This window comes from Strix aluco, chromosome 2, assembly GCF_031877795.1.
Source record: "Strix aluco isolate bStrAlu1 chromosome 2, bStrAlu1.hap1, whole genome shotgun sequence".
Classification (NCBI taxonomy): Eukaryota; Metazoa; Chordata; class Aves; order Strigiformes; family Strigidae; genus Strix; species Strix aluco.
In genome coordinates, this window is record NC_133932.1 from 7,872,170 (window position 1) to 7,893,215 (window position 21,046).

The window sequence follows — 21,046 nt, forward strand, 5'->3', positions numbered from 1 at the left end:
ATTATGTTTCAAATAAGACTGACACTTAAGCTCTTTCCTTCCAGGAATGCCACATCAGTGTTCAAGTCAATCCTGGCACTCCTTGGACTGCCATGTGAACACGAAGTGCCCTAAATCTGAATTTGTGTTAATCACATAAACAACCTTTAACCTCCTGTCTCACAGGCAAATTGGCATTTGTCCCAGAGCTATTAGTACAGAATTATTTCCTCTTACCTGTGAGTTGCCTAGAAAGCAGACTGGGTGCTAGCTGGGCAGGAAGCAGGTTCCTGTGGATCTTCTGCGTTCTCTGTCTCTGAGGATCTACCAAGTTCCTCCCAGCTGTCGTGGTTACCCTTGTTTTGCCACTAAGTAGATCCTGCTGCTCAGTTCTCCTCCAGCCTGGGCTGCATAAGTAGCAATAAAAGACTACTGTAGCTTATTTTGATACCTATTAAAAAAAAAAAAAAGCATTAGGAATGGTTAGACTAGATAATCTTCAAGGCCTTTTCCAACCTTGATGATTCTGTGATTGAATTGCCTTGACCTGGGCATACGGTTTTGAATGCCACTACCTGAATGGACATATAAGCATGTTGGATGCTTATAGAAACAAGTAGATGAGGGAATGATGGGGTGATGGGTGTATTTACTGGGCTGGGACATCTGGGCCAAACACCACACTCGAGTCCTAGGACTCAGGGGAAAGATCTGCCCGATTGCCATCACTGGTGTAACAGCCAGATACCAGTATAGACACCCTCCCCAACTCCACAGCACCCCAGTAAGAACAGGACAATCGTGTGAAATACAAAGATCAGAAAGCTGCAGCAATATTGTCCCCCTCTCCCATCCTTCCTGATAAAACAGCGAAGGCTATGGGATACAGAGGCAGCAGCGACAGCATTAACAGTAAACACGACACAGTCGTGCATCCTGTACGTGATTCCCCCACCGCCGCCCACAGGGTATGTCACTCACAGATGGGAATGCAAGAAAAAGGACAGCATATATGGATTTCTCCCCAGGCTGAGACTTTACAAGTCTGTGCAGTAAATCTTGCGTATATGTGAGATAATATGTTGACAATCCTGCGGTGAGGGAGATAGGAACGGATGGGTGGAGAAAGCAAGGTGGCCATAAAACTAAGCCTTGGCTTACCTTCAGGCCATGCTTTTCCACTAGAAGTAGTTAAACTTTTTCCTTCAGGAGAGCCGCGCAGCCGCCTTTCCGAGATGGGAGGGAGTTTTGGCAGTCAATGGACTGACACAGGGGCTCCTTCACTGCTTTGCAGTCTGTCTTCTCTGTCCTGGGCACAGCTCTGCCCAGCCAAAGGAGAGGAGAAGGTCAGTGAGCCAGAGCTCCTGTTGGTCCCTTTCTGCAGGCTGTTGAGTGGAGCATCCCCCTCTTCTTGCTGGCCTCTCCTGGTATTAGAGGAGTTCATAATCCTGTGTCACGGACAAAGGAAGTCCTGCAGAAAGATGAAGCAGAAACCAAGAGGGGTTTGGACAGCTACACAGTGGCTGCTGCCTTAAGCAGCTGGTTGCTGCCCTTCTCTTCCTTGCAAGCAGCTGTGACGGTGGCTGTTGTGATGACCAGGAATTGCGACTGAAGGAGTAATCCCGCTCCCTCGCTTCTGAGGCAGTGGGATGACTCAGTGCCAAGATCAGTGGTTGGACTAGATGATCTCCAAGGTCTTTTCCAACCTAGATGATTCTGTGATTCAGGGGGGTTGCCATTCTCTGAGGACCTCCTGACCACGGTGGGCTCCAAATGTCTGCACGTGGTACCAGTGGAATGATGTGAATATCGTCCTTGCTGCTAGAGCCTGCAGCAACCCTCAGCCCTTTCCATCACCGTGGGCCAAGGGGTGTTCCCCCAGGGTACTTCACCCAGTCCCTCGTCCCCCCCACTCAACTGGAGTTGCCTTGCTCCTTTCCTTTTTAAGCAACTGTTTGTAAAAGACTGATGGTGATTCAGCAGGACACCACTTTTCTGGTTGTCTTGCAAGCTCTAGAATCAGTGCCCCAGCATCAGAGGGGGAAGGGTTTTTATAGAGGAAACTTGTTAGCACCAGAGAGGAAAGAAGGACAATAACCTATTTGAGTCTGAGAAAACTGGGGCAACTGGGGACTCGTTGTCTGCCAAAGCCTTTTCATTTCACAGTCATTGTCAGGGCATGTCAGGGCGACTATTCAGTTCTACCGCAGTCCCAGCAAGGATCTGGGGCACAGAGCAGTTTCACAGCACCTGAGTCATTGAACACCTGCAATTTATCGAGGCCTTGCCGGATTTGCAAATTTGCAAGAAAATGTGCAAATCTTCTACAGTCTCTGAAGTTTCTTGCTTGGTATGGGGCAGTGATGACTCCTCCTCTCTTGTTAGCATGAGCTTTTGCTGGACCCAAGGAGGGGACCTGTCACTTGAGAGCTCAGCGTCTGGCCATCCCTGCAGGGCTCACTGAGTGCAAGTGGGCTGGAATTTGGAGCAGTTACAAACACATTTCTGGCATTCTTGCAGTATGGGGGCCACCACATTCAAGGGATGCCAGATCAAACCTCTACTACATTTCATACCAAAAAGAAAGCATTGTTGCTTTTATACTTACCTTTTCCTCAGGAAAGCTGACTCCCGGAATAGGTGTGTTCAACCTGAGATGCATCTGTTTGCAGGGAGCACGAATGCTCTAGCAGACTGACTCAGCTACTTCTGGATGGTCTAATGTGACCAGAAAGTACAGAACAGCATCCCCTGAGACATCTTTTCGTGTGGGATGAACACGTGCTCGCTTCCCATCCTCCTTCCTTTCTTCCCTACCCCTGTGAAACTTCCATGCTGCAAAGCTCCACACCCGACCGCATCCAGCCCACATTTGCGCACAGGCACGCATGAACAGCACGTCCCAGGACTCTCCAGCAGTTACCTGTGCTTTGTATTCAAAAAGCTGGTGCGAACGCAATCCTGTTGCCTAGAAAATGTCTCTTTCTTTTTACTTTTTTTTTTTGCTGGCATGTCCTGGGAAGCTGGCCCAGCCATGGGGTGACAGGGGACTGCCAGACAAGATCACCAGAGCCTTGCTCTGGAACCAGCACCACGCATGGGGCGCAGGTATCAGGTGGAGCCGACCTACTTGGATGTCCCCACCTGTGCAAAGTCTCTCCTGCTTCCAGCATCAGTGCTCCAGAGCAAAGCCCCACACTCACTTTCCATGGACTGGATGCAAAAGGGTTCGTAAAACTTTCTGGCTCCTTCAGCAGTAAAGAAAGGGACCCACAAATCTGCATCGGCAGGTGCAAAATGCTGGGAGGGAAGGAGGGAAAGACAGGGCAAATATCTGAACTGTGACTTTTGTTATCTCTGCAAAATACTTTTTTTTCTAATTCTTTCCTTAAAAAAAGAAACCAAAAAACAAAAGCAGGTAGCAAAACACTGCACATCAAGTTTTGACCCAATTGCTTTGTGCAACAGCACTGAAGAAAGAGAAGTTTAAGGTGTTATTAAACTCACCCAGCATACCCACTACTAATCCTGTAGCGGGGTACAGTCCCCCCCATTCCTCTTCCCTGACAAACTTTCCTGATTAGTTTCTGTCTTCGCACCCAGGCTGACTTCTGCACCCTGATCTCCAAACAGTGACCTCATTGCCTTGTTCAACTGGTGAGAAACTACAGTAAAATGGGAGAGGTAAACAAAGGGGGGGGAACTAATGGCCAGAAGATTTAGGAGGTAGGAATCTGCTCCTTGCTGTCCCACTTCCATTGTGCGCCTGAGCTTGAGAAAGTGCAAGCTGAGCCTCGACGAGCTCTTTTCTGTGCCGGTTCCTCTGGAAACTCAGCCCAGCTCGCCAGATGGTGACTCAGGACAACCGGCCCGCAAGTTATATGCCCGCTACTACTAGACCCAGGCTCCTGTCACCACTACAAATCCTGTAGAGTTAGTGCTGGAATTCACACACCTTCTGCAGCAAGAGCTCTTCATTCCCAGGCCAACCGGCTCACTAAGGTATAAATATTAGAAGCGAAAGCCTGTGTTGTCATAGAGCTGAATTTGTGTCAGCTCCGTGCAGCCAGCAGCGTGCCTACCGCTAGCTGAGCTGTAGTTCCTGCTCACACTGATTAGAGAAATAGCATTAACAGCAGCCTAGGAGGAGTATCTTCAATATTACTATGCATGCAGCCTTCAATAGCCTCGTTTGGGACATGTTTCAAAGTGTCACCCCATTCCTGACCCTGACAGATACCTCCAGGTCCTGGCCAGCAGCAGCTCAACTCCCATTTGTCTTCCCAGACACTCAGTAAACACCTTTGTGTCCTTTTTCTTTAGAGGAAGGGGTCTTGCTGAGCTCACCCTGAAATATATCACCCTAGACAAAAGGGCTGAAAGGTTAAGGAGCTCCAGGGGGTAGTTCAGCAGAGAGCTGGGGGCCTGGCCCCTGCCAGAACCAAAGCTATAAAGGCAAAGAGGGGTGAGGGACGGCATCTGACACGGATGCTGCAGGTCCCGCCTCGCCTCCCACTAGCCCTGGGATAAGAAGATGCTGAGGCTCCAGTCGTGGCCTTGCTCACTTTTCCTCCTCTTAGTTCTGCTCTCTGCCAGCGCTCAGACTGTGTCCTTACCGGGACAGAGGCTACAGGTAGGAGGGACTGGGAGAAAGCTGAGGGAGGTTTCAGGAGTGGAGGGGCAATTTGGGGAGGTTGTGTTTGAACCTGGAATGAGTGGCGGTCCCAAATTCCAGCTACTGGAGGCTGCTGTCTGTTCTCACTGCTCCCTCCCCTTCAGTCCAACAGCCTCAGCTCTAGGGTGACTGCATCTTTATAACCCAGCCCCCAAGAAGCACTGGCATTACGAGACAGCAGATAGACAAAAGCCTTTCAGTGCTCTCTGGTCCGGGGCAGGATGCCTGTGCGACTCCCCACGTTGCCTGCAGAGGCTTTTAATGGTAAAGAGACTGGTCCTGTCTAAGTCTGCCCTGGGTCAGCAGCCACCAGAAATTACAGTCGTGTCCCTCATCATGTTCGGTGCCTGGTTCTGATGTTTCAGAAGGTGCTTGCTGTTAGACCAGGATTTTCACTCCTAAATTCAGTACTAGTCCCCAGTAGCCCCTCTTTAAGGCCAAGATACCCTGCCAGGATGCCAGCTAAGATCTACTTCACTTAGTAAATCTTTTATCTTCAGCAACTACAGCAATAATACTTTCGGCTTTCAAATCTACCCACCTTCCTCTTACCTGAGCCCTATCACCTTGCCTTCGCGTCACCCTGGGAAAGCCACGGGGAAGTAGTTAGGACGTGAACTAAAATCACAAGACTGATCCTGCTATGACTCACCGCTTTCACTCCTCGCTGAAGATGCCCGTGTCCGCTTCAGTTAACTCGCTACCGAAAAGAGCTGCACAAAGACATCTCCAGCCTTAGCTCAGCACCCACGTGAGGGACAGATGTGGAATGGCTGCCGCAGGCTGCTTCCCTGGGCAGCCATGCCATGCCTCCAATGCACCTCCCAACCCTTGTCTCCTCACAGCCAGAGGCTGCCGGCAGTCCCAGGGGTGTACAATCAGCGCCCGCCTGCACAGATAACCTAGAGGATTCCCAGCAGACGGGGAGTCCCCCTTCCTCACCCCTGCTCTGCTGCTGCCTCCTCTTCATCTTTAGCAGCAGGTATTCGGGGCAGGCCTGTCCTCCCCACCAGCCCTCTGGAAAAAAAAGAAACGCCACACAACAGCCTGAGCACACAGAGGGGCTCAGCATCAGCAAAAGGAGCAAGGACTGAAGCCTTCCAAGTGTTGGGGGGGAGCAGTTTGACAAGAGCAGGGCAATCTGCACACAGGCAGATGCTCAAAGCAGCTGCCTGCCTGCTGTTTTGGACAGCAAAATCATTTCAGGCTGCAAGAGCTGCTGGTCTAGGCCTTCCCTGTGTCCAGATGCAATGTCACAGGCACAGTGCCTGCGTGCAGGCACCATTTTATGTCCTGGCCAAGCCCTCAGGAAGGTGTGGGCAGTGGGGTACAAGGGGGTACAAGGCCTATCGCCCGGAACGCAGGCAGCTCTGCTCTCACCCCCCTCTCCTCTCTGTTTACCCCAGATGCTCCTTTCCCAGTTGCTGCCCCTGGAGCCCAAGTCCACGCTGGCCGAAGAGGACACGAAGGAGGGGTCCGGCTTTGGCCCTCAGTTGCTCTCCTCCACCCTCCCCTTCCTCCCGGCAGGGGCTAGAGCTGCCCGTCCCTCTCTCTGGCGCAAGACCCTCACCAGTCATAAGTGGGCACTGCCTGGAGATTGGGCCTGGAAGGCCGTGCCCAGGGGCTGCTTTGGGCTGAAACTGGACCGGATTGGGACTTTCAGCGGTTTGGGGTGTTAGCCTTGGAGGGGCTCTGAGGTGAGAGGGCCAGCAGCGAGGGCTGAACGAGTGGGCAGGGAAGAATGGGAGACCTGAGAGCACGGATGGTGGGGAGGATCAGGGCTGAGGGGATGGAGGCCACCACCTGCCTGCAGCCGGGGCCGAGGCTGAGACACGGGACCACCCGTACTACCGGGGGCCCAGCTGGGGCTGCGAGAGCAGCCGCTGGGAGGCTCACCAGCCCCGCTTCTCCGCAGCCAGAGGAGACCCGGCTGCCCGCAGCACCAGCTCAGGAACCGGCACGGCGTGCTGCCTGCAGCTGAAGCGTGGAAGCTCCTGCCTTGAAGGAGAGCTGTGGTGGCGGGGAAGCGGCGTGGTGGTACGAGGAGGAGGACCCCTGCTCCACCGGCAGCCCCCTCCCTCCTCTCCGTGCTTGAGGACTCGCTTGTTAATTAAACAGAGCTGTACTAATTTCCGCGTCCAAGCCTCCGCAAGAGCCCGTGGCTGCCGCCTGGGGCTGGGGGGCTGGCAGCGGGGGGCAGGCTGGGCGATGGCGGCAGAGCCCGCTGCCCCCGGCCCCCACGCGTGGGGGCCATGTTGGGTGCACGCCGCCATTCCGGGTGGGCCGGGCGGCACGCGCGGTTGCAGCGCGGTGCTGTGGCAGCAGGGGGGCGGCGGGGGGGGGGGGGGGAAGGACGAATGGACGGCGGGCAAGATATCGACCGGTCACAGGGGCAGAAGGGCCGCGTTGGCTCATCCCGGCCGCACTCTGCCCCCCGGCACAGGACACCCGGCGCTGCGGTGTTTGCCAAGCAAACACAGGGGCCTCCTGTTTGTGCAGAAGCTGGCCCTGAGAGCCCCCCCCAGGCTCTTGGCGGGCTGCAGCTGGGGCACCGTGAGCCCCGGCGCAGGCTTGCACCCCTCCAGCCCCACTACTGAACCATGCAAGCCATCATCCCCTGGCCTTTAAGAAAAGGTCGTAACCTTGGCTGGGTCTAAACATAGCCGCTGGCCCCTCGGCAGCACCGGGAATAGCAGCGGTATAAGGAGAGTTGGGTTACATTCCAGCTGTGTGACCCCCCCTCTGTCCCCCGCCCTGGTACCTGCATGGCTCTCCCAGCCTGCTTTTCCTTCCTCATCCTCAAATCCCTGCCGGAGCCCTGCTCAGCCGAGCAGCTGGAGGGACAGCCCTGCTCCTACCTCCCCCCATCTGCATCCCACACCTTCCTCCGTGTCCCCCTCCCCAAGGGAGGGAGGCTTTTGGGCACCCGGGCTGCGCAAACCCTGCCGAGCCAAGCTGGGGGGACGCAGCCCGGCACGGCTCAGGCGAGGGAGCCCAGCATGGGGAGGTGATGAGCCGGGCAGCGGCGGCAGCCATGCCGGGAGTGCTCCCTTCTCGCAGGCAGCCGGCGAAGGCGGGATGAGGCAGCCGACGCAAGGCCGGCGGCCGGGCAGGATTTCCGCCATCACGTCCCGCGGGTAGCGGCGGTGCCGCAGTGCCTCATTAAGATGGTGCTCACGCTGCGGAGCGTGGCCTGTCCACGGCCCCAGCCACAGCCCGCCTGGCTAAACCCACCCAGGGGAGCCAAAGGCAAGCGGGGGGGAGTCCCCACACTGGGGGTGAGAGAGAGCCCCCAGCTCGCACGCACTGCCTCCCAGCGCGGGGGGGAATGAATGGGAGATGCTTGGGGACCCTCGGGGGTGCCCCCAGTATCTCTGCAGCCACGTTGGGGGGGGGGCAGGCGGGCTGGGAGAGGGGCGCAGGTTGCAGCCGGGGTGTGTGTGTGTGGGGGGGGGGGGTTCTCCTTTGTTACCAGGTGAAGGCAGCACACGCCATTCCCCGCGGCGCTGGCGACAGCGAGCCCCGAGGAAGCAGCCCCTCACCGGCCATCACCGGGGGGCGAAGCTGCGGGGGGAAGAAGCGGCGCGGGGAGGGGGGGGGGGGGGGGGGCGGCCGTTCCCGCCTCCCCAGGCAAAGACCCCGCCGCCCCTCCCCGCCCTGGGGAACACCTCCCCGCCGCAGGGCGAGGACCCGGCTTCCTCCGGGAGCTGGGGGGGGGGGCGGTGGTGTCGGAGGGAAGGTGCAGTGCGCACCCCCCGCCCCACGGGGCACCGCGGCGGGGACCCCTTCCCCCCCCAACTCCCGGCGCGGGGCCTTTGTGGGGGGGGGGGGGGGGAGGCAGCCGCACCCGCAGCGCGGGCGCACGTAGCCCGGCCCCGCCCCCGCGCTCCCATTGGCCGGCGGCGCGGCGGGGCGGGGCCCAGCCCGTCCCCTCCGCGGGTATAAAAGGCGGCGGAGCGGCGCTGCGCCACCTCCTCACTGCGCGGCGGGCGGCTCACGGCGGCAGGTAACGGGCGGCGGGAGGCGTGGGGGGGCCGGGGTGCGGACACGCGGGGACCCCACACCACCCCCACCCACCCGGGGGAGGAGGGGCGTAAGGCGGGGGTGGTGGGCGGCAGCCCCCGGGCGGAGCGGGGCCGCGTGGCGGCGGGCACAAAGGCAGCGCAGGGGCGAGCGTCGCAAAATGGCGGGGTGAGGGGGTCGGTGAGGCGCTTGTGGGGCGGGCGGGGGAGGCTGCCTGAGGGGTGGGGGGAGATCGTCTGGGGGGCGGGTTCTGAGCGCGTCCGCCCCCTTCCCTCTTCCCTCCCCACCCCCCCCACCCCCCCCCCCCCCCCGCGTTAATGGTGCCCGCGGTGGGGGGGCGGTGGCCGGTTTCCCGCTCCCCGCGCCTCACCGGACGTTTCTGCCCGCAGGAACACCCCGAAGAGACGAAGATGGTGAAAGTCGGAGTCAATGGGTGAGTGAGCCCGGGGCAGGGCTGCGGCACCGGGAGGTGCCCGGGGCGGGGCGGGAGTGGGGGGGAGGATGAGGGAAGGGGGAGACAAGGTCGCCTCAAGGGCGCGGGGGGGGATGGGGGAGGGATGGTCCCGTTCCACCGTCGCCCCCCGTGCTGGGCTGAGGGGCTGGGGCAGGGCGAGCTGCTGAGTCACTTCCCCCTGCAGATTCGGGGTGACTCACCCCGGAAGCGCCGCTGCTGCACGCTTGCCCCGGCCACCCCCCCCACCCCCCCTGGGGGGTCCCCGCACCCCGCCGGCGGGCTGCGGCCCCCCCCACCCCCCCGAAAGGTCGCCCGGTGGATCGTGTGTCGGCGGCGGCCCTGGTGGGATGTGACCTTCTCCCACCGGGCTGAGGAGTAACCGGATCCGCGGGGGCCCTCAGTAAATTTAGAGCTTGACCTTTCCGGTGCGAGGGTCGCTCTTAATCTTTAACCAAGGTGCATCAGCCTTTGGACGTGGCTGCTGGGCAGGAGGTGGTGGATGATGATCCCGAAGCAAGGCAACAGGCCATGCCCAGCCCAGCGGCTTTGCTGTGGCTCCTCCTCACCTGTGTCTGTCTCTCCCCAGATTTGGCCGCATCGGCCGCCTGGTCACCCGGGCTGCCATCCTCTCTGGCAAAGTCCAAGTGGTGGCCATCAACGATCCCTTCATTGATCTGAACTACATGGTGAGTTCCTTTGCAGTGCCTCCTCCAGGCCTCGCTGAGTAGGACTTCTCTGGCTCTGTTCTAGTAGCTTCCCAGGAAAAGAGGTGTGGGGCTGGGAGGTTCGGCAGAGCCACTTCCAGTTGGACAAGGTCACCGGGGAGGTGGGGAGCTGAGACTGCGGCATAGGCAGCATGAGGCTTGGGATGATGGCAGCTGGGGTGTCTGACCTTCCCCCCTTCTCCCCTTGCTAGGTTTACATGTTCAAATATGACTCTACTCACGGTCACTTCCGGGGCACTGTCAAGGCTGAGAATGGGAAACTCGTGATTAACGGGAATGCTATCACCATCTTCCAGGAGTAAGTAGTTCTCCCTTTTGCCCCTTCGGAGAATGAAAGCAAGTGCCTTGCAGCGCAGCTTGTAACAGTTTTGTCCCTCCTCAGGCGTGACCCCAGCAACATCAAGTGGGGAGATGCTGGTGCTGAATATGTTGTGGAGTCCACTGGTGTCTTTACCACCATGGAGAAGGCTGGGGTGAGTGTGGCACGCGGAAGGGGTGCTGCTGCTCCTGCCTGGAGGGTGCATCACTAGTGCACGGAGCTGCTTGAGATGGGGCTGGGAGGAGAGGAGGTTGTCTGAAGAAGTGAGGTGTTGGAGGGATTCTGGGTTATCTAATCTCCTTCTCTTTTTTCCCAGGCTCACCTGAAGGGTGGTGCTAAGCGTGTGATCATCTCTGCCCCCTCGGCTGATGCTCCTATGTTTGTGATGGGTGTCAACCATGACAAGTATGACAAGTCTCTGAAAATTGTCAGGTAAGGAGAGAGGAAGATTCTCCCTGGCCCGGAGTTCTTACCAGCTATGTGGGCTCTCATCTCACCTTTGTAGATGTGTTGCCTCTGGCTGATGAGCCTTCCTCTCTCTTTCTCCAGCAATGCCTCTTGCACTACTAACTGCCTGGCGCCCTTGGCCAAGGTCATCCATGACAACTTTGGCATCGTGGAGGGTCTTATGGTAGGTCTGGAGCTTGCTGCTCAGGAGGGTGCCCTTTCCCCAGGTCCCCTCATGTGAGGAAAAGCATCTGTACTCCCTGTGTCCCTTGAGATGCTTTTTCTGGAGAGCACTGGCTGTGTCCTTACCCCTGTGCTCTGTTTCCCCAGACCACTGTCCACGCCATCACAGCCACACAGAAGACGGTGGATGGGCCATCTGGGAAGCTGTGGAGGGATGGCAGAGGCGCTGCCCAGAACATTATCCCAGCATCTACTGGGGCTGCTAAGGCTGTGGGAAAAGTCATCCCTGAGCTCAATGGGTGAGTGTTGGCCCTTCTCGGTTGTCAGGAGGCCGCAGCTAGTGCCTGGCCAACTTGGACCCATTCCAGAGGGGTGCTGGGTGCTGCTCCCTGCTGACTTACGTCTCTCACAGGAAACTTACTGGAATGGCTTTCCGTGTGCCAACCCCCAATGTCTCTGTTGTGGACTTGACCTGCCGTCTGGAAAAACCAGTAAGTGGTGTGGGCAATGTCCTAACAACCTCCAGACCTGCCCCTGCTTCTTCTAAACTTCTCCTTTTTACCTGGAATTGCCCTCTCTGTATCCATCTCTTCCCTAAGATTTGATCTTCATGAAAATAGCACCTGCCATGGTGCTCCCATGTGTCTCTGCTCCCTCCCCCCAGTGGACATTTTGTGTGAGTTGGGATCTAACCATCTTAAATTTCTCCTCTCAGGCCAAGTATGATGACATCAAGAGGGTAGTGAAGGCTGCTGCTGATGGGCCCCTGAAGGGCATCCTGGCATACACAGAGGACCAGGTAAGTAAATCTTGGTGGTTTTTGGCGCTCACCTCATTTTTCTGGTGGTAGCAGCCTTGCTGGGGTCCTGGTTTGGACACTTTGGTTCAGGCTGTGGGTAACCTGTTAACAATTTCCATTCTGTTCCAGGTTGTCTCCTGTGACTTCAATGGTGACAGCCATTCCTCCACCTTTGATGCGGGTGCTGGCATTGCGCTGAACGACCATTTTGTCAAGCTGGTTTCCTGGTAGGCACAGCCAGAGGGGTGAGGGGGGGGAGGCTATGGAGTCAGGGCTGGCACAGACGAGTTCCAAACTTGTCCTGTACATCGCTGCCGGCTGGCGATGCGGGGTGGTATGTCCCTGCTGAGTAGGGTGGCTCTGACATGTAACTCTGGAGAGAGATTGCATCTTCCCTGAAATGACTGTAGCTTTCTCCTTCCCCTCCTGGAGAGTGGATGGTGAAACAAAGACATTGACTCAACAGTAAAGTTTCTTTACTGTTAAGCAGGTATTCTTTATTAGCAGCGCTGGGGTTGCCCTGGGGATTCTCCACCATAAGGGCTCCCAAGAATTAGCAAGGGACATCAGTTTACATACACACAGATCATATATATTCATTAGATCTCCTAGAAAGGGGTGTCTTATGATAATGAGTTCCTGGAATTAGTTTACGTAGTCTGAGCATGCGTAGTGAAAATAGGGTGAGGGTCTTTACTCTGAAGTAAAGTCCAGGTGCCTCCTTCCTAAATCAGCAGAATCATCCTCCCTATAACAGGGTCTCTGTGTCTCTTTGTTCGAGTCCCCCCTTACCTTAGTTTTCCCATTCTAGGAGTTGCCCAAGTGTCCACTGAAGGCCTTGAGTCTGCTATCAGTGATTTACGTCGGGACCCTGACGAGCATTTCAATATTACCTAAATAGACAAAGGGGCCTAAGGAAACAGTTGAGGAGTCAGGAGTCCTTGAGAAACCAATGAAGCAAAACACGAGCAAAGCTTCCATACATCAATTTAGTCTTAATAATTGTCAAATTCCTTTGTTTGAGCCCTTTCATTCCCTTCCAATGGAAAGTTGTGTGGGATGGACCAGAGGAGCAGGAACAACGGTGGAAGGGGATGCAAACGGGTTGGTCCTGAGAGTGCTTGTGTTTCCGTCCCCAGGTATGATAACGAGTACGGATACAGCAACCGCGTCGTGGACTTGATGGTCCACATGGCATCCAAGGAGTGAGCCGAGCACACAGCCCCCCTGCTGCCTAGGGAAGCAGGACTCTCCTCCGCCGGAGCCCCTGCCCTTTTCACCACCGCTTAGCTCTGTGTCCTGCAGTGAGAGGCCAGTTCTGTTCCCTTGTCTCCCCCACTCCTCCAACTTCTCCCCGAGCCTGGGGGAGGTGGAGAGGCTGATAGAAACTGATCTGTTTGTGTACCACCTTACATCAATAAAAGTGATCACCATCTGAAATGCCTCGGCTGTCTCTCAGTGGGAAATGGGAGAAAGTCGGGGAGGTGTAATGAGTGAGTGGAGGTGCTGGCTTTAACGTGGGCCTTGCAAAGAACAGTTGGTGCCTGTCCCCGTGCTGATGGGGTGGTGAGCTACGCCTGACAGATGCGAGAGGCCAGACTCCAGCCCGCAGGCCAAAATAAGGTGTGGTGCAGGGCTGCCCTTGCAGAACTGCTGCCTGGTGGAGTTGGAAGGCAGCTCTGCTGCTCTGTCCACCTTCTGCCTTTCTGGATTTGCTTGTCAGATGGGTGTATGCAGAATAAAATGCTGAGCAGATGACTTTTTTTGCATTTGGTTTGGCAAAGGAGTGCAAGAAACAGGAATTATTTCTCCTTGCCTTAGTAGAAATGTTACAGGGAGGATTTTTTTTTCATTTGCTTTTACCTCTTCAAATGAATCAACTTGCCCTAGAGGAAATGGCTGCCTTGGGACGTGTTGGGAGGCCAGTGTTACCATGGTGCTAGTTAGTCTTAATTCTGGCTTAATTCTAGGTGGAAGGAGGGGCAGTTACAGTTAAGCTCCTGAGCGGCAAATCTCTGCAAGGTGAGTGTCAGCCCTTGGTAACTGTCACCTCCTGGAGGCACGAATGCTGCCACACAGGGGCTGAGCCTTCCGTGATCTTGTGAGCACTGGGGTAGATAAACCAAAATTGTGTGTCCCCCTGACTTTTAGCAGCTCAATTTACTGTCTCTGGGGTGATGTGTCATTCTCACCCCGGCAGGCAGGGTTGGAGCTGTTGTCTGGGCCCCAGCTGCTTCAGACCCTGATCTGGAGCAAAGACTTAAGCTGGAGGCCTTAAGCTCCCAGGATCAAGGTATGCTGGACACAGTTTCCCAGAGCCGCTTATCTCCAGCGGTTGGGCTGCGTAAAAATTAAATGTTTACTGGACTAGAGGGCAATGACTCAAAGTTGCTTTGTGAAGAGGAGAAGGTTGAATAACCTGCCTCTGGATAGCAGCTGGGGCTAAGCAGCTTTAGACCTGGACCAGAGCAATACCTGGTTTAGCCCACAAATGGCCCCGTGGGAGCTTTAGGTAACTCTGGAGTTAAATGGGAGCTGCCTGATGCTGGGTCTAATTGGAGGCAGCCCTCCTGTGGAGCTGGGTTTGCTGGGGAGAGGTGTAGCCTGCAGGCCTGTTGGGTTTACAAATGAGTCTTGGGTTGGTCCCATCCTGTCCTCAATTGCTGCGCTTGGGTGCTTTGAATGGCTGTCCTGTGCACTGCTGCCCGTGTATTTGTGTGCGTGCCAGTGAGCGTCTTGCTAGATCATCTGGAAGTGCAGAGAAGCTACTGAAACACTTTGTTGGATGTCTGTTTTCCTATGTAAAACAAAGATATTTTCAGCTGGGTTTAAAGTAGGAACATTTCAAAGAGTCACCTTTTTCCTCTATGTTTCCTGAGCAAGATAAGTCTGCCTGAAACTTCACCTAGAGCAAACAACTTATTTAACAAGAAAGAGCCCTATCCAACCTTAGATCAAATTGCTGTGGGAATGAGCAAATTCATACAACCTGGGCGGGTGGGGTGAAGGAAGAGTACCTGCTCTCAGACTAACAATTGCTGGGAATGTTTCAGATAAAGGCTCGCTGTGTTTTAAAATACTCTTTCAATCGTTTACAATCTTGCTTGAAATTCCTGGAAAAAATATGGTAGCTAGGTGAGGCGAGCCAGGAATCACGGAAATTAAAACAGAGTTGCTCCTGTATGGAAACAGGGAGAGCGAGTGTGGCAAACAAGTCATGCAGCCTCTGGACCGCCTGAAGGGCTTGGTTTCCTCTCTCCTAAATTCCTGAAAAAGCACAGCTCTTCTAAATCCTCATTTTGCATCCAGACACTGTGCCTGCAGATGGCACCACAGCAAGGCCCCTCCGGACAGATGGAAAAGCCAGCTCAGCGGCCAGCCTGGCCAAGAACTACAACCCTGCCCTAAATTTTTTTTTTTCAATTTGAAAAATTGATATATATGACTGCAGCTGGCATTGGGATAAAGATGGGAGATCTGCTGTGGCAGCTGCTTCTCTCTCTGGAGAAGGTTTTTCTCCTAAGTAGGGGAGATCTAGGATTGCTCTTAAAGCATTTCCAAGGAAAACTGATAGAAATGGTTGGTCAGGGAAGGCAGGCAAAGGAGCTAAAAGCGATTGTGCCGCTCTGCCAGGGCAAACTGGCTCCAAGAGCAGCTACGATAAGCCAGAATCCATCCTGGTTTATGAACACCTTGCCAGGGGAAGGTATAGAAAGCCACTGATCCTGGCCAAAGGCTCGACTCTGCCTTCCTCAGCTGGCCAGCACCAGGGCTGGCCGTGCTGGGCTGTCGTGGGAGAGGGATACACCTCAGAGACGGGATCACTCCTTTGCAGGGCTGTGCTGACACAAAGCGCTCTGGCCCACCCACAGGACAACTTCTCTGATGGGCAGCCAGCCATTTCTAGGGGTGGTAAGCTGCACCTTTTGTTTTCTTTTCTAAGACAGAGGAAATTCAAATGATACTGAGGTACGGTAATTAGCAATGGTGTTACAGGAAAATTCCCTTTTATGGCAACTTTGAATGTTTAGAGAAATTATTTTATACTTCATTTGCACACACTACCAGCCATGCATTGCTCCCCTGAGAAATGGCTAGTTGTCCTCAGACCACCTTCTTCTCAAGATGTCAGCACGAAGCTTCAGCATTAAGGAAGATGCCATGTAGCGAAAAACATCTTGAGCAGATGTGAAAACTTGCTTGGAAAAAAAAAAAATCACACCAAAGTGTAACAAAATGTGCATAAGCACAGTAAAAAAAGTCTTGGACGTTTAAAACACACTCTGTCCACTTCTGAAGTAATGACTTTGAGCAAAGCAATCAACAAGATCTGTGCGAGGAAGAGGAGACACAGGTCTCTGATAGGAAAGACTATGACACAAGGCATATATTGCACAGCCGTGTAAGATAAACATCTTAAATGATAATGTTCCAAACTCCTTTGTAACAGATGACATTCACAAAATGCAGGTTCACCGCTTACTTAAACTCAGGGTAGGCAAATACCTCTGTGGACACCAGCAGTACTGGCAGAAAGCAGGCGTTTCACCAAAAACAAGCTGCCTACCTTTGGGCAATTGTACTGTATACACACTGCAAAAAAAAAAAAATTTGTTATTTACTCTTCTGAGCTGAATGTAGTTTCTTACTACAGGACAGCTAACTACCCTCCATCATCTTACCTTACTATAGAAGTGTTATCTGCAGGGAGTTTTTCTCAATTAAGTGTTCCTAGAAGGAACAGTAGTACTGAGTTATACTTTACTGAATGAGATTTGAAAAGGCAGCCGTCAAAAAGCTGAAACTGTAGTCAAATGAAAATGGACAAAAAACCTCATAAGCACTAGCAAATCAAACTTAAGAGCCTAAAAAAAGGCAGATTTTTAGGAAACGATGTGCCAAATAGAAAAGGTAGTATGAAAACATTTTTCAAATGCATCTTGGAGGCAAAAAAGCTGCCAAAAAGCTGTAAGATGGCATGGGCATCACTAGGGATGCTAAGGCTGTGGCAGAAAAGTAAAACTGTTGTTTTGCCATCAGAGGAGCTTTGGGGTATTCCTAGACAAGAGATTGTTTCCTCAGCAGCGATGAGATGAAGCCACTGTTGCAAACCGAAGTATCAGGACTTGAGAACACGTGCGTGACATGAAGGGCAGCAAATCCTCAGTACCAGGTGCCAGACTCAGATGGTCTCCAGTATGAAATGGGTGAACAGGTAATTGTGCTGTAAGTAATTCACCACTGCATCAGCCTCCCCACTTAATGAAACACAAATGGCTGTAGGAAAAAGCAGACTGACAAAACCTTTCAAAGAACCTGAACTGCCCCAGGACAGGGAAAACCACCCTTTCCAGACTGAGAGAACTAGTGGCAAGGCTGGTGGTGACTGAGAGAGAAGGTGGGAGGGACCAGGGTCTGAGGACATCTGCCCCAGGGTCATTCCCATTCAACACCTTCAGAACAATTCGGAGCATAGAGCACCAAATTTTGCTGATTATGCAAAATGATGCAGGACACTCAACACTGGAAATGTGCAGCAGGATCTTGTGACCAAGCAACTGGGTTATTGAAATGGTGGGTGAAATTCAAGGTTGCTAAAAGAGAAGTAATTCATGTAGTGGAGGGGCCAACTCTGACATTGCAGGTCTCAAAGCTCTCCTGTAACGTTGCCCAACTCCACCAAACAGGCCAGCAACCTTTGTTGGCCTTGCTCTGAGACCTGGGGTAGAAAAAAACTAGGTAGTTTGTAATGTCTGTAATGGCCATCTTTTCAGTTACCAAGCTGGGTACTGGTTTAGGTGCTGGACCCCAAGCAGACACTGAAATCTCACTGAATGCGCATGGCCTCCAGCTTCCCCATCTCCTCAGACTCCTAGTATGCCTTTCTCAGCTTGACTAAACTGCCATCTAGACCATCATCACGCACTGACTTTAGGCACTGGGCAAAAATGCTCACGCATTTTTTTTTTTTTTTTTTTAAGGAGCAAAATAACTAAACTTTTCACTCTCAAAACATTTTTCTCCAGCCTGGAATCATGGTTAGGGGTCTTTGCTCCATCTACTCCGACTTACAGTGCAAAGCAGGACAAAGCACACCAATGTCACACGGGGATAAAAGATATTTAAAGATGCCATCAGCTTCAACGTCTGTCTGAGAACTTGAGATTGCTTGTGAGCCCTGCCCTCTAAGTCCTTCCAGCCCTCCTGTTGTCCTGGGGATGGTTAGTCACTCGTATTTCTTTGCTTTTAGATCTGTCTGTGCTTAAATATTGGCTATGTACGTATGGCAACAGAACCTATGTTTTGACTCTATTTAAAAATATATTTTAATGCCTCTTTGCATTTTTGACTAAGATATTTACTCCTTTTGAGAGTCTGTATCACTTCTACGTATAAAAATGGTGTCAGCTTTGTCTGTCAGTTCCTTGTCCCTCCATAGATCTGTGCAGGTTTTTTTCCATTCCTTTGGGATTTCTACCCTCCTCCCTTCTCTACTGGTTTCTCATTGGTGTTCATACATGGCCTGTCAGACTAATCACTGACGTCATTTGTTCACCCATCCACACAGTCTTTTTTAAATGTCTTCCCCCATGCATTTAAAAATTGACATCAGCAAACCATGGATTTCAGCAGCCAACGCTTTTTCGTCACGGCTGAGGTTAGAGCGCTTTGCAGAACACCATTTGCAGGAACGCGGCGACAGCGCTGTGCTTTTTTTTTTTTTCCAACATCCCTTACTCCATCTCCCCAAGCAGCCTCAGGCTTTGCGCAGTGGCTTGTTCACTGCTACAGCACCCCATGCACCTCTACGTTAGCATTCTCTAGGGCATCTGTGCCTGGAAATGCAGAAGTGTTTATTCTGAGAAGATCCTGTCAAGGATCCTCCTTAATTGCTAATGGCCTGGAAAGTGCTTCATCATTCCCCTCTGACCACATTCTGCTCTTTCCAAATACAGAACAGACGTATCTGGTGAGTACTTCTCTTTTTTTGCCTTTTTTTTTTTTTTCCAATTTCAGCCAAGAAAAAGGGTTTATATTACTGCTAGGATTGATTTTTCTTTAAATATAACTAGAACAACTTGTTAGTGTCCTTAGGCATCCAGCTGTTGTTATTTTTTTCTTGAGGTGATATGAGTTGCTGAAGACTTTTTTTATACAGCTGAGTTAGTTTGTTGTCCCTCCCTTCCTTTTCCTCCCACCCAGGGCTGCTGCAGTTGTTACAAGGTTTATTTTTTATTAATTAAGGTCAGGCTTTATTATTATTTTTATTAGTTATTCTAAGTACTATTGTCACATGGTCACTGATTCAAGGAAGTAGTTTACTGAAAGCTATCTTCTCATGCATAATAAATCACAGGTTTTTTGATAACTGGAAAAACTCTCTTCTTTCCAAAGATCTTCCACTTAATCATACTTTTTAAATACTTCCCCTAAACAATTTCACTGTAAGAAAAAGCTGCAGAACACCATGCAGTTCTCCGTTACAGCATTTCTGTTCTGGGTGATGTCTTGATTTGTTTCTCAGCTGATGCCTTGTCTTTAGGCAACCATGAATCCTAACCCCGTCTTCATCTGTCACAAGGACATCTAAAATTATTCCCTTACTTGGACATGCCATCATTTGTAAGTTGATGAGAAACTCTCCATAGCACAGCATATTCTTCAGTATCCCCAGCCAAAGTCTTGCATGACAACATAATTTTCCTTCTCACACAAAGCAGAGAGGTAATCACCATGTTTTGTTTGGGGCTTCAGGAGTATATAAAAGACTCTTCAATGCTTTGATGAAACTGTGTGTCAAAGCATGCTGTCTGGCTGTTAGCTCTAGAGCGAATGTGACTTCTAGCACATCTTCCAAATCCAATTCACAACTGCTCTTGCCTCTTCCACTTCTACCCAGTGGGTTAGGTGGGTGAGCTAGCAGTTCTACAATGTCACTATGAAGATTAAAAATATCAATTAACCACATCTCTTCCTACCCTGAGAACTTCTATTTCCTCTTGCACCTGGTCCAGATGCAGTCTGCTGTCAAAGCTGAAAATGCTGCCTCTCCTCATCTGCTGTGGTGTTGGTTCAGCTTAGTCATGATGTGTTTTTGTGGCTGCTTGAGCTCCTTTTCCATATTGTTACCTTAGTACTGTCCCAGCTCTTATAGCTGCTCTCCAAGCTATGAAATCTATACCCCCCCTCTACCAGCGGACCTACAGCATCCTCTCCTTATTCCTGTCCCAACAGAAAGTGTCCCAAGCATTTAGAAAATTCACATCTAAACCACCTCTCATAGTCTCATACACCCAGTGGAAGATTCTCAGTGGTGACTGGGCTTCCCTAAAGCTGTCTGCAGCCCATCCAGCTCTCCATGCTGTCTCACTGTCGCGCTCAGCATCAATCGCCATGCATAGGGGCTTGCCAGGTGTCTTCAGGAGCCTGTCCATGCATCATCCAGGTGCATCTCCAAGGAGACAGCACTCCACTGTGTTCTGCATTAATTCTGACCTCTCCTCTCAAAAGGAGGTTTCTTACCTGTAACCAGATTATTTGACATACTTGATCATCATGTGCAAGTTCAGGAACAACTCTGTGCCACAGGTACCTGTGATAGCAATAACCATAAACATATAAAGAATATGGCCTTCTTGAGAACAAACGAAGCTTTTGCAGCAGAGGTACAAGGCTTAGGAAAGCCAAGCTCAAATCCAGAAACAAGAATAACTTCCCATGCAGCTTTGACTTCTCCTACCTCTTGGCTAAGAAACAAGATAAACAGAAGAATAAACAGGTTACCTGGGAATCAAAAGCTGCTGCAGCAAAGGCTGTCAACATCGTATTTAGGTCCCTCTAAAGAATCCTGAAACAGGGAAAAGCTAACTCACACAAAGCTGAGTTGTGTGGGACACGTGACAAAGCGCCTACAGCAGAAGGGTGCTGGGTGGAAAATACAGAACCTTAACTGAACGGACAGACAAGTCAGACTCTTTCAGCTCTGAGATACAATCTAAAATAGATGGGATCCAAGAATAGGTGAAGGGAGGGAGCACCCTTGCTTAACACAGGGAAGAAGATCTGGTCTACTTAGTGGTTAGGTTGACTCAACCCTCTCTAGAGCCAGTAAGAACATCCCACATCGATGCGGTGAGGTGCAAGGAGGGTGATGCTCCCCGCTGTCTCTATGGGAAAATCTGGTAGTCTTCATCAAGAAACTCAGTGGGCCTGGTCTCAGAGCTACTAACAGAGCCAGACAGGGTCTCCAAGGATGAGAGCTCACCTTTCAGATGAGTCCCAGGGAACTTCACTAGGGAAGGGGCAGGGGCGAGGCCACTCTGCATGCCACAGGATCAGAAACGCCGCTGAAGTCCCTTGCCAAGAGGCTGATCTCAGCACAGGGAGCACGGAGCACAGCAGCCACAGCAGAGAACTGCACCTCTCACCCCAGCTCAAAGGC

General features: G+C 52.5%; 2 protein-coding genes across 3 annotated transcripts; both read left to right on the plus strand.

Annotated features, from left to right (window-relative positions):
- Positions 1-3,587: 3,587 nt before the first annotated feature.
- On the plus strand, positions 3,588-6,747 carry LOC141920109 (C-type natriuretic peptide 1-like). 2 transcript variants are annotated; one of them, XM_074816805.1, is made up of 2 exons: positions 3,588-3,636; positions 6,061-6,747. In XM_074816805.1, exon 2 carries the CDS (start codon positions 6,061-6,063, stop codon positions 6,331-6,333), a length of 273 nt encoding a protein of 90 aa, XP_074672906.1. In that variant the 5' UTR covers positions 3,588-3,636; the 3' UTR covers positions 6,334-6,747. The 2 variants fall into 2 exon arrangements, with proteins under 2 accessions (XP_074672906.1, XP_074672905.1); XM_074816804.1 differs by lacking the exon at positions 3,588-3,636 and adding an exon at positions 4,514-4,612.
- Positions 6,748-8,563: 1,816 nt separating this feature from the next.
- Positions 8,564-13,044, plus strand: GAPDH (glyceraldehyde-3-phosphate dehydrogenase). Its single transcript, XM_074809814.1, has 12 exons — positions 8,564-8,660; positions 9,067-9,110; positions 9,718-9,817; positions 10,048-10,154; positions 10,239-10,329; positions 10,492-10,607; positions 10,725-10,806; positions 10,953-11,104; positions 11,218-11,296; positions 11,521-11,604; positions 11,734-11,831; positions 12,744-13,044. Exons 2-12 carry the CDS (start codon positions 9,088-9,090, stop codon positions 12,811-12,813), a joined length of 1,002 nt encoding a protein of 333 aa, XP_074665915.1. The 5' UTR covers positions 8,564-8,660; positions 9,067-9,087; the 3' UTR covers positions 12,814-13,044.
- The last annotated feature ends 8,002 nt before the right edge of the window (positions 13,045-21,046 follow it).

Excerpts from the sequence above, each read along its gene's own strand:
- LOC141920109 (XM_074816804.1), top strand. The coding sequence starts at position 4,514 with ATGCTGAGGCTCCAGTCGTGGCCTTGCTCACTTTTCCTCCTCTTAGTT. Across the intron at positions 4,613-6,060 it reads TACCGGGACAGAGGCTACAG|ATGCTCCTTTCCCAGTTGCT; the intron begins GTAGGAGGGACT and ends TGTTTACCCCAG.
- GAPDH (XM_074809814.1), top strand. The coding sequence starts at position 9,088 with ATGGTGAAAGTCGGAGTCAATGG. Across the intron at positions 9,111-9,717 it reads GTGAAAGTCGGAGTCAATGG|ATTTGGCCGCATCGGCCGCC; the intron begins GTGAGTGAGCCC and ends GTCTCTCCCCAG. Across the intron at positions 11,832-12,743 it reads TTTGTCAAGCTGGTTTCCTG|GTATGATAACGAGTACGGAT; the intron begins GTAGGCACAGCC and ends TTCCGTCCCCAG.